The following is a 12,328-nucleotide window of genomic DNA, read 5'->3' as shown; positions in this document are numbered from 1 at the left end:
TTTAAGCGTTACAACTAACTATTTATTTCAAAAGAGTGTACAGTGGTATTGTTGTGAATAGGAATCTGAATTTAAGTAGTTAAGTATGAACACATAACTTTTGTAAAAATGTCGAAAACGTATAACCTATTCCTTAAAAAAAAAGGTATCTACAATTTGATTATATTAAAAGAATTATAAGTTTTAAATAAAATAAATTTCTTTTAATGTCTTTCTATTTATTTTTAGTAAACTAATATTGTATTTTTTATACATTTGTAATATAATTTTATTATTATTTCTCGTTAATACCATATAGTAGTTGTTTCAAAGATTCTTCGTTTATAGTTTGTAAAGTATTTGGATTTGTATTATCATCGTTGTTAAAGCTTTGTTCCATGTTCGTATTAGCTATGTTTATTTCCATATCATGTGTTATACTTCTGAAGTTATTGTAAGGTTTAAGTATATCTCTTCTTCGTGTTGGTGATGATACTCGTAAATGTTCCATTTCAGCAGTGGGAGAAGATAATCCAGTTTCTAGCGGAGATATTATCATCGAAAAGAAATCAGTCGCGTCTTCTCGAAGTGATTTTTCATTTTTTGAATATATTTTTTTAGAATTATCAAGTGTTTCTTTAAATATAGAGCTATTAGGAATGTTGGACTTCCATATATTTCTTGTTTCTCCATTTTCATCATTTATCCCTACGCATTCCTCTAATTTTTTATCTTTACTTTGGGTTACTTCAGCTTTATCCTTTGATTCCTTTGTTAGAAGTTGTTGACCTTGAGTGTTTATTATTAATACATACTTATTTTCTTCGTTACTTAAAATATTTAGCATTGGTTGATTCTCTTCTACATGATCTTTTTGTATTTGACAGATGTTGTTACTCAAGTCTTGTCCGTTCGATAAATGTGTTGAATGTTGATCTACATTACTTGCTTGTTGTGTATTTCCCATCTGTTGCGCTAGGCACTTATGAGTCCTTTGACTTACCTGCAGTAATAAATAATTAATGAAATTGTAAAAATAGTCTGTCAATTATAACATACCTTGTATCTAAAACTTTTTCCACATATTGTACATTTGTAAGGCATTACGCCTGTGTGAATTCTACGGTGAACCAGATATGAAACACGTTGACGGAAACATTTTCCTAAAATATAAATATCATTTAAAATGTTATAATTTTTTTCTTCCTATTGTGTAAAATAAAATTGCTCAAAATCTCATTGATATTTACACTATTATTAGAGTAGTGTCCATATGTAAGCTTTATATAGTAGTAATAATCACAAAACCTTATTATACATACATTGCAGAAACAGAACAATCCATGTTAAATTGTTAGTAGCAACTGAAAACAAAACATGCATTATTCTAAGATTTTTAAAGTGTTTATCGAATGAAATCTTTACAAAAGCCCACATACCACAAGTTTCGCATGCAAAAGGTTTTTCTCCTGTATGAATTCGTTCATGGTTGTGCAAAGTAGATAATTCTTTAAATGATCTACCACATGTTGCGCATGTATGTGGTTTATCATCCTTATGATATAATCTATGTTTATGATATGATTGTTGAAATGTGAACGTTTTATTACATATATTGCATTTATAAGGCATTTCTCCTGAATGTAATCTTTTATGTTTTTTTAAAAAATATTTTGTTGTAAACATTTTACTACATACATCGCATTCCCATTGTTTAGCTTCGTGTGTCTTTAAATGCTGTATTACATGTTGTTCCTGGAACAGTGAATGTATTTTATTTTCATGAAAATTATATAAAAATGATTTAGTTACCTTTTTAAATGTTTTTCCACACGTAGGACAATTATATTTATTCTTGTTAAATATAAGTTCCACTTGTCCGCCTTTAGCCAAAGAACCTGAACACATTGTCTTGTTAACAAGTATCAAATTACATAAGTTTAATATAATATGAATAAATTACCCAGATTATATCCCATGTGCGCTACTCTCATATGAACCATCAGACTGCCCCTCATTTTAAATACTTTAGAGCATAAATGGCACGAGTAATCCTTAAGAAAGTTTTCAGGAATGACATTTAAATCTTTTTCATTGATCATATGCACTAACTGTTTATGTAAAAGTAAAATGTTATAGTCGGGAAGATGAAAACCACATATATTGCAACGTTCAGTCTTTTCTTTTGTTGATAAAGTTTTGAAAAGTTTTAACTGAGGCAGTGTTTGTTCGTTTTTACTATTTTCATCTTTTCTTTCATTACATACAGCAAATGAATTATCACCTACATTTTTTTCATTATTATACTTTTCCAACAACATATTAGTATTTGTTGTCGCAATATTTGGAAATTTATTCAATGATGTTGTTTGTTCATTGTAATTTTGTTTATTATTACAAGACTCTTCATTTTCTATACATTTTTCCAATGCACACATATGTTCATTTGTAGAAGTTTGTTGTTCACAATGTTGATCTTGGATCCAATGTCTAAGGGTTTGAATATTTTCATGTTCTTTTTGAGCATGATTTTGTATCAAATTTACCTGTTTAATATTACCAGTTGCATAATACTGTGTGGCATAATTTAATTTTATTGTTTGCTGAGAATCTTTATCTACGTTTGATATTGTTTTGTTCTCGAGTGTTTCACGAATTGTATTTACTCCTTCATTATCACAAATCGAATTTGTTAAAAATGGAACTTGAGGTGCGTGTTTTACAGGTAAATTTTGATCTTGAATACAAACTCCTGAATTAAAAATTGAAACTTCGTCTTTCGTAATTTGTAAGTTCTTAGAGGATTTTAAACTGCTTTGGATATTCAGGTTATTTTCTAAAAGTTTGCTCTCGTCTGTAATTAATGCCTTAGATACGTTCCAATCTTGATAAGTAGTATTTTGTAAATTATGAACTGTTGGTGGATTATTATTGCTAGTAGCAATGTTTGTATGTTTCGATGATTCTGTTGTATTATTATCATTTAAATTGATAGTGTGGCTGAACAAATGTATTGTCAGTTTATCAATGCCAAGCAATATTTCATTACATACAGGGCATGTAAGAGGTCGAGTTGCTACACTTATTAATCCTGTTCGTAATGCATCCAATGTTAAAAAACCTGGTTGAGAGCACAAAGGGCACGCTAAAAGTCGTGCACACATATTTTTTATCAATTTTTTATTTACGGTATATTTTGCACAAAACATTAACTATGTATTATAATGCAACTTCATTTTTTTTTTTTCTTTTTACAAAGCACCACAATCGTGTTAATAATATTTAATGACAGCAGAAAATGACAAAAATAATAAATGTGTTCTTTTTTTTATTTGGTCGGTGTTTACGAAAGTAAAACTTTTATAAGGGCTTTGTATTAACTGTTGAAGTATAGAGTTTACAAGGTATGTGTTTAAACTAATTGGTCAGTTTAAATTTAACATTGTCATCTGTAATGTTATTGGGGTTATGCTTGAACTTGACCCAATAGCACAAATTAAAGACCACAATCGTACCTTACATGTCGGTAATAAAAAAAAGAAAGCTTAATGAAAGAGAAACATTTCTTTTTTGAAACACACAGAATAGAACAAAGTTTCACATCTGAAAATCTAATTATAGAATGAGGATTTCAGATATTTATCCGGGATTCCTTTGATTCTATGTGGAGTGTAGGTGACGATCTTGAAGCTATATTTAGACAAGGGGCGGGACATTTAAGAAAAAACTTTGGGAGCAGCGGGAATACGTTTATAGAATAAAAATAATATGAAATTTATCGATTTATAAAAAATAAAAACATTTACAAAACATAGGTCACAGTAATTTTAAAATATTGGGCATTTGTATGATGTTCCATTTTTGCAGCAGTATTCCTTTCCAGCTGACAGATTTGTATTAATCCACTGGCTTTTACAGTTCTTAATAAATAAGTAAGCCTAGTATAACAGAACATTGGTTTACATTAGAACCTTTATTGTATTACTGTAGGAACAATATGATAATACTTACTCTCTCTTTATAGCTGTCACGTTCTATTGAACTACATATCATTGTAGAACTATTTGGAAGATATTTAATAATCTGTAATAAATTTATAAGTAATTTTATACTTAAAGAGTCAAAATTATTCAGTAATTTGTTTGAGGAAACTTAAATAAGAAGTTTGATATTATCTCTATGAAATAACTTACAGTTTCTAGACATTTATTTGTGCAGAGCCTCTTTCCAGCTGGAGTACATGAAAATGTTCCAGGTTGATCGTGGATAAGAGCAGGATTTCCTGCAGGTGATTCTTTATTACCTTTTTTAAATTGACTAGTTAAAAAAATTCCACAAGCACAATCGTTTGGAAATTCAGTAGTTGTAAAATCATGAGTATTGTTTAAGGTTTTTGATTTAATTTGATTTGTAAATACAGATGAGAAGCAAAAAACTACTAATAAATATATGAAGTACATTTTCTTCTGTAAAAGAGACAAAATTTATATTGTACGTGTTAAAAATGTTTGCATATAATTTAATGTTACACTTACATCGATCAGGCTGACTGAATTTTTTGCAAGAACTCAATGGAAGTTAGCAAATGGCTGCTGGTTTTGTTAAAGATACGTTGTTTTGTTGTGTCAGCTATTAAAATGGGTCAGAATATACATGCATATTAAGCAATATTTCATAATACTGCAATGTTGCAGTCACATTTTGTACAAAGAAGTTTACTTTATTTTTTGTTAATGTAATATGTTCACAAATAAATAGAGCAAACGTTTCATGACTTTTTTATAAGTTTTGCATCTCCCTTTAAAACTATCTTCTCTCCATTTGCAATACAGATATATTCACATTTAATGATTTTTCTAATAGAAATAATTTGCACTTTTATTTCTATTTTATCCCCTGCGTAACATGGTTTCGGATATGCGAGATTTTGTTGAACTACTATAGTTCCTGGGCCAGGTATTTTTGTACCAATTACTCCTGATACCAAGCCATTGAGAAAAGCACCATGGACAAGGTTGTTTGTGGAACCCTTATGTACTGGATTGTAATCACCGGTCAATTTGGCAAATTTAAGTATATCATCGTTTGTAATCGTTTTAAAAATTGATACTTCGCTTACAGTCTTCACATTTTTTAAAACATTTGATGAATTTGTTAGGTCAGAAGCTCCTGTACAATACTTCTTTAATAATTCAAAGAATGACTTTGTCAGCTTCATTTTATTTTTTATGTAAACTGTACTTTACAATGTTTGCATTCTTTAACAATTAGATTTACAAATATTCACGAATTACAAGACATTTAATATGTTGGAATACAGATTTATATATTTTTCGTACTCTGATTTCCAGCTTTTGCTTTGCAATGGTTGTTTAAAAATACTGTTGCCAAATTTTGTATACGATTATTTTCATGCTTTACAAAATCAGAAATTGTTTCAAACGTTTCAATCGTTATTTGATCTTTAGATTCAGGTGTGATCAAAAATATTAAACTGGTAATCACTGAAAGTATGGTATCTTCGTCTTGTAAGCAAAGCAGGGATGTCAATAATTGAATGCCGTGATTACGTAAAATATACAACTTATTTATTGGATCTAAAATATAATTATAATTTTATTCGATTATTACGATCATTATTAAAAAAAATTAACCTAACTTTTCATTGAAATAAGTAAATACTTGCCAGTGCATAGATTACAAATACCTCCTGCCGCAAAACGTACCAACTTTATATTATCTTCTGATAATGTATGAAGGAACAAATCAATTATTTTAAGTTGTCTTATATATCCGTAGTTAATAGGATCATAAGAAAAATTAGCAAGGTTTGCTAATACCTGCTCTCTTGCTTCTACGGAAAAATTTGGGTCCATTAATATTCGTTCTAAATGATCTTACAACTGTGTTTTTCTTTTTACACAATTTACCTTTCGACTTGGTAGTTTTAAATTCTGTAACTAGAAGTTTCAAAAAATCATAACGGCCAATAGCATTTTTTCCAGTACGTTTTATTAGTTTTTCCTTACTAGTAAACATTAGTAAACAATGTTTTATTATATAATTTAGAATTTCTTCAAAATTATAACTTATTAGAGATAATGGCGTAAAAAATTGTTAGTTTGTTCTGATCGTTACATTTATGAATCAACTGAATTTTAAGTGTTCTAAGATTAATGCAATTATTAGTGTTGGTTAGATTCCCTCGTGAACTGTAATACTGACAGAAAACGTTAGTTTCGGAGCGTGTCTTAGAGTCAGTTAATTAACTAATCAGAGAACAGATTATCCGGATGACGTTCGTAAAAATAAGCCTACATATTGTACGAGGATAACGAGGTTATTCTGTACTAGATCAGTGTTTCTCAAGCAGGGGCTCGCAAACACGAATATTTAATTAGAGTTTTCGTGAGCTCTCAAAATAAAACAAAAGCATTTATATCGTGAAGTAAAAAAAGCTGCTTCTGATATTATTTTATTTTTATTAAGGGAATTTGCTAACTTATACTTTCAACATGAAAGTCCAATGAAAGAAACTCTGGTAAATAAAACCATAAACTATAACAGAATCTCATTGGTTCGCTGTATCCCCAATCAGGAGTGTACCGTAGTTATATTTATTTTTAATCGTATTACTTTATTCAATATCTTTACGTACATTCTCTTATTGATTATTTGACTGCAAAATTGCAACAATTATACGTAAATAGTAACTTGTATAATTTTAAATGAATCTGGATCTATTTAAAAATTTGTTCTAAAATGTAAGGTTTGAGAAACACTGATCTAGATCATACTCGATGACCGGATATTATATTGACTCAAACTTAATCTTATTGGTGGACAAACTATTTTTGATTTCATGCTTGTTAAACGAAACCAATCAGCGTCTTGGTATTCCTATTGAACGTACTAATGTTGTTAACCGCATATTCGAACACACCGTTCCTTTATCATACTCTTACGCAAGTGCGGATTGTCGGTGTGGAAGTCATGGTTTCACACGTAGCCGGCGTTTGACGTGTCTTAGCCTCCTAGCCTAGGCATAGTGATTTGGTAATTTGTTGCGAGCTGCTTGATTTGCAACGTGTCAAATGGAAACAAATGCTAATATGTTAATGGAAAATATCTATTAAAAACTGACGGAAATATTTCCCATTACATTTGTAAACGTAAAAGAAAGTATGTTGTCAAATAGATCATCCACGACAAATACCAGAAAAGATATGTTCCCTGATAAGAAAGCGACTTCTAAGCAAATGAAAACTTCGACGTTAACAAATGCTGCCGGTCTTAGTTCTCTCATTACTTTTACTGTTTTGCTACTCGCTTGGATCTCAGGATTCGCCTCTCGGCTATTTGCAGTAATACGTTTCGAAAGTATTATACATGAATTTGACCCTTGGTACGTATTTTTACACGTTATATTGGTTCACACGTGTTTATTAATAATTTGATTTAATATTTTCTTGTCTTGAACGAAAAAGTGTAATTTTATTATTGTTAATAAAACGGTTTCATTTGAAATATATAAATATATTCTAATAAGGAAATAATAATGAAATTGTGAAAGTAAATTTTGTTCTCTATATAGGTTTAACTATAGAGCAACGGCATATATGGTACAACATGGATTTTATAATTTTTTAAATTGGTTCGATGAAAGAGCATGGTATCCATTGGGACGTATCGTAGGTGGAACTGTCTATCCAGGTCTAATGATTACCTCTGGATCGATACACTATATATTACATTCTTTAAATATCCCAGTGCATATAAGAGACATTTGTGTATTCCTAGCTCCAATTTTTAGTGGCCTTACTGCCATTTCAACGTACTTATTAACGAAAGAAATATGGAGCGCCGGAGCTGGTTTATTTGCAGCATGCTTTATTGCAATTGTACCTGGTTACATTTCAAGATCCGTAGCAGGAAGTTATGACAATGAAGGCATTGCCATTTTCGCGCTGCAAATAACATATTATCTTTGGGTTAAGTCAGTTAAAACTGGCTCGATTTTTTGGGCTTCGATGACTGCTTTGTCTTACTTTTATATGGTATCTGCATGGGGTGGTTACGTTTTTATCATTAATTTGATTCCATTCCATGTTTTTGCATTGCTGGTCATGAATCGATATAGCAATCGTCTTTTCACAAGTTACACCACTTTCTATATTTTGGGTCTTTTGTTAAGTATGCAAATACCATTCGTTGGTTTCCAGCCAATAAGAACGTCTGAACACATGGCTGCGGGAGGTGTGTTCGGTCTGCTAATTTTTGTGGCAACTCTCAGGTATATTAATAGAATATATTCATAATGTTTCTATATAAAAATATTTTAATATAATATTTTGTTTTGTTTACTTTAGGTATTTAAGAACTGTACTTACTAAATCCGAAATGAAATACTTTGGAGGAGTAGTTGCAGTTACAGCTGGTATTCTCTTGTTGGTTTTGATCTGCTTGACATATGCTGGTATTGTTGCCCCTTGGAGCGGAAGATTTTATTCACTATGGGATACCGGTTATGCAAAAATACACATTCCAATAATAGCATCTGTTTCCGAGCATCAACCTACAACATGGTTTAGCTTTTTCTTTGACTTGCACATTCTTGTTACAACATTTCCTGTTGGTCTTTGGTATTGCATTAAACATATAAACGATGAGCGCGTTTTTGGTAAGGTTTTGTAATAAAAATGATCGATTGCTTAAAGTCATTTAAGTATATAATTTGTTATAATTTCTATTACAGTTATATTGTACGCTATAAGTGCAGTTTATTTTGCTGGAGTAATGGTGAGGCTTATGCTTACACTGACTCCAGTTGTCTGTATGCTTGCCGGTGTTGCGTTTAGCGATCTTCTTGATTTATTCTTTAAAGAAGAAGATAGCGAAAGAAACGATCGGAGTAATGGAAGCGAAGAAGAAAGCGAGGAAGAAAGAGAAAGGAGTCCGGGCAGAGCACTGTATGATAAAGCTGGAAAAATTCGTAGAATGAAGCACGAAAGACCTACAGGGAATGGGGATGGACTAGGTGTTAATCTTCGAAATGGAGTTGTCATTGGAGCACTTATGTTGATGACAATGTTTACTTTGCATTGTACTTGGATCACAAGTAATGCATACTCTAGTCCTTCAATTGTTTTGGCATCGTATAGCAACGATGGTGATAGAGCCATACTTGACGATTTTAGAGAAGCGTATTATTGGTTAGCACAAAATACACCCACTGATGCCAGAGTTATGAGTTGGTGGGATTATGGTTATCAAATTGCTGGAATGGCTAACAGGTATATGCTGTTAATGAATAAGACTAAAAAATTCATCGTCGCGTATCTGTATCAAGTAAAACGGACTAACATATTTTCTGTTTTTTCTTTTTTTAAATTAGAACTACACTTGTGGACAATAATACTTGGAATAATTCTCATATAGCTCTGGTTGGAAAAGCAATGAGCTCAAATGAAAGTGCTGCTTATGAAATAATGACATCTTTAGATGTAGATTATGTATTAGTTATTTTTGGAGGAATGATTGGATATTCTGGAGATGATGTTAATAAGTTCCTTTGGATGGTACGAATTGCTGAAGGTGAACATCCGCTGGACATTCGGGAGAGTGATTATTTTTCCGAAAAGGGGGAATTTCGAGTGGATTCTGAAGGCTCGCCTACTCTTTTGAACTCGTTAATGTATAAATTATGTTACTATCGATTTGGAGAAGTTAAGATCGATTATCGATCTCCTTTTGGTTATGATCGTACACGCAGCGCAGAAATAGGGCATAAAAATTTCCAATTAACGTATTTGGAAGAAGCTTACACAACCGAACATTGGCTTGTTAGGATTTACAGGTAATATGTCTATATGAAAAGTGTGAAATTCGTATATTATAAATTATATATGTTTTCATCAACAAATAACTTCACAGGGTGAAAAAACCAAACGAGTTTAATAGACCTAGTATTCCAATATCTAAGCGAATTGTTGCACGTAACGACAATTCATATTTCAGTAAAAAGGTGAGTATTACACTTCATACGATAATATAAAATATATAAATTTTAATTTCTTGAATTTCCTATCGTATCGTTTCCCGTTTGTTATACTATACATTGCATGATCTCGAAACGTAGTTGAAGTTGTGGGGGGTTGGATATTAATGTTTTAGACACCACATCGCAAGAAAGGTTACATAAAAGGCCGGCCAACTGTTATTAAAGGACAGAAACCTCAACGAAGAACTACGTAACAAACATTTATTATCTAATTCATAACAGTTTTCAAATACAACTTTTGTAATAAAAAAGAAATTACCGTCCCTTGGGTCTACCACAAACTATACCTCGAACTAAGAATTTAATATCATTACAAATTAAATCGATTGAAATATAAAATGAAAAAATGAATTTCCAACATTTCAAACAATTGAAAACATTGTTTCGTAAGCATAATATAAAAAAGGAGGGATTTATATTTTTAATTTTATTTACTGAAATATGTTTGTTTTTCATTGGATTTTCTAAGATTATTACAGATTGTCCTACATATCGAAAAGGCAAAATATAATTTCTGTGTTATTACAATACGCGACGCATTTAATCTTATAAAATATCCATATAATGGATTCGTGTTATTTATGAATTTAGCAAATTATATCTTCAAATTGTTCTGTACTTAACTATTCTCTAGAGTTCTTTATTCACTTCTTTACCAATTATTTTAAATGTTTGTTCACGAATGCACCATAAAAACAAGCGAGTATACTTTGAATTCTCAAGTAAGAAACATCATTAGTAAAGTCATGATTAATAAGTAAACTTTCATTATGTCCGTGTAATGCATATTGAACTTTAATAAGTGACATTCGCTGATTAAAGTAAATAAAAACATTTATTAAATATCAAGCAGGTGAGATCAGAGGGATTGAATATGTGTTATGTGTACACAGTTTATTGTATAGTATCTTGTTGAACATTTGTAATAAGAATCTTGTCATTTAAAAATATTGTATTACTCAAAATTTTACTTCACATTTTCTATATTGAACCTGAGAATGTAAAGAATCCAATTTTATGCAATAGAAATATGTTTGTAAATGTATTACACATCTTCGTCTTGCAATCTTTTAATTATTCATTATTTTTCTGTTCTTTCTGAAAACTAATATATTTTTTATTTTCCACTTTGGCTTGAGTTGTATAATTTATAGTCTACATTGGCTCTGTTATAAAATATGTTTTCTCTATTTATATGTACATAACACAAACATGGTTGCTGAAGTTAGTAGATGTATGTGTTCGTAAGATTACAAAACTATATTTGAGCAATGTTAAGTACACAAAGTAGTTGTGTACATGGTCATTGTGTATATTTAATTATAAAAAAATAAGGGAAAAATATAAATGAAACAAAGTTCTAATAGTTATCGAGTATATTATCTTGCCTTCCAAATGAGTTTTTAAAAGAGGGACGTAATTACACTAAAATGAAATTTCTATAGAGTCATGAGGATGATAAATTGGTAGTAAGAGATGGAATATAGTATTTAATTAGTGACAATGAATTATTAGCTACGTATACATTATGAATGTATAAATATTTTCCAAGTATTAGAAATGTATGCTCTTTAAGTAAAAGAAACTATTAATATGTATTTTTTAATATACGAATCAAGTTAATTTTCAGGCACGACAAGTTGTGCAGTATAAAATAAATTATTCGTAACATGTAAACAACATTTATTCTAAATAGAACAAAATATAGAAATCAACAGGTGGTGTTTGGCAATATATTTCGATGGGGATAGGTTATAGTCTTTTAAATGTCAAAATCAGCTGATCAGTGGTAACAATTTTTCAAGGTTACTAGGCTTATTAGTTATTTTAATTTTTCTGTGTTGATAGATTAATTGAATAAATATTGTATAAATGCTATTATTAGTTGAATAATGAAATGCTGTTCTACTAGAATTGTTAGAAATAATAATACCGAGTATAAAACTACTGTTTGGTTATGTAGCAATATATGTAATACATAATTATTACGTTATTAATATTTTATATGTAATTCAAAATATCTTCAATTCCTTCGTTTTCCTGTAAATAATACATTTAAGGATATTTTATAACAGGCGTGGATAATTTTTATTCACCTGTCTTGTATTATTACATAAATTGTACCAAGGCTAAAATGAATTTTAATAATTTAATAATTTATTGTATACATTATTTAAAAAATATTTCTTAAATTTTTTTATCAAGTTATAGTATATCGCGTTCAGATTTTTTTTTATTTTTATATAAAAAAAAAAAATTTCATGATAGTTATTCCAGATAAAAAATACA

General features: G+C 29.9%; 4 protein-coding genes across 5 annotated transcripts; 1 reads left to right on the top strand and 3 right to left on the bottom strand.

Moving 5' to 3' along the window:
- Positions 1–274: 274 nt before the first annotated feature.
- On the bottom strand, positions 275–3,685 carry LOC122398742 (zinc finger protein 431-like). The gene is made up of 5 exons (XM_043398898.1): positions 1,943–3,685; positions 1,792–1,877; positions 1,419–1,734; positions 1,039–1,142; positions 275–982 (listed from the first exon to the last, which is right to left on the bottom strand). Exons 1-5 carry the CDS (start codon positions 3,186–3,188, stop codon positions 275–277), a joined length of 2,460 nt encoding a protein of 819 aa, XP_043254833.1. The 5' UTR covers positions 3,189–3,685.
- A 108-nt stretch (positions 3,686–3,793) lies between these two features.
- On the bottom strand, positions 3,794–4,737 carry LOC122398815 (follicle cell protein 3C-1). Its single transcript, XM_043399035.1, has 3 exons — positions 4,173–4,737; positions 3,991–4,062; positions 3,794–3,917 (listed from the first exon to the last, which is right to left on the bottom strand). Exons 1-3 carry the CDS (start codon positions 4,437–4,439, stop codon positions 3,807–3,809), a joined length of 450 nt encoding a protein of 149 aa, XP_043254970.1. The 5' UTR covers positions 4,440–4,737; the 3' UTR covers positions 3,794–3,806.
- Positions 4,738–5,178: 441 nt separating this feature from the next.
- On the bottom strand, positions 5,179–6,311 carry LOC122398814 (armadillo repeat-containing protein 7). Its single transcript, XM_043399034.1, has 3 exons — positions 5,910–6,311; positions 5,666–5,833; positions 5,179–5,576 (listed from the first exon to the last, which is right to left on the bottom strand). The coding sequence occupies exons 1-3, from the start codon at positions 6,016–6,018 to the stop codon at positions 5,302–5,304; spliced, it is 552 nt and encodes a 183-aa protein (XP_043254969.1). The 5' UTR covers positions 6,019–6,311; the 3' UTR covers positions 5,179–5,301.
- Positions 6,312–6,977: 666 nt separating this feature from the next.
- On the top strand, positions 6,978–11,002 carry LOC122398653 (dolichyl-diphosphooligosaccharide--protein glycosyltransferase subunit STT3B). 2 transcript variants are annotated; one of them, XM_043398726.1, is made up of 7 exons: positions 6,978–7,384; positions 7,574–8,272; positions 8,349–8,659; positions 8,735–9,272; positions 9,374–9,835; positions 9,913–10,003; positions 10,153–11,002. In XM_043398726.1, the coding sequence occupies exons 1-7, from the start codon at positions 7,164–7,166 to the stop codon at positions 10,231–10,233; spliced, it is 2,403 nt and encodes an 800-aa protein (XP_043254661.1). In that variant the 5' UTR covers positions 6,978–7,163; the 3' UTR covers positions 10,234–11,002. The 2 variants fall into 2 exon arrangements, with proteins under 2 accessions (XP_043254661.1, XP_043254662.1); XM_043398727.1 differs by having other exon boundaries at positions 10,124–10,259.
- Positions 11,003–12,328: the final 1,326 nt, after the last annotated feature.

Source organism: Colletes gigas, unplaced genomic scaffold (genome assembly GCF_013123115.1).
Source record: "Colletes gigas isolate AHSC1104 unplaced genomic scaffold, ASM1312311v1 Colletes_gigas_Sc00012, whole genome shotgun sequence".
NCBI lineage: Eukaryota > Metazoa > Arthropoda > Insecta > Hymenoptera > Colletidae > Colletes > Colletes gigas.
Note: the sequence above shows the minus strand (reverse complement) of the source record. Positions and strands in the feature narration are given on the sequence as shown.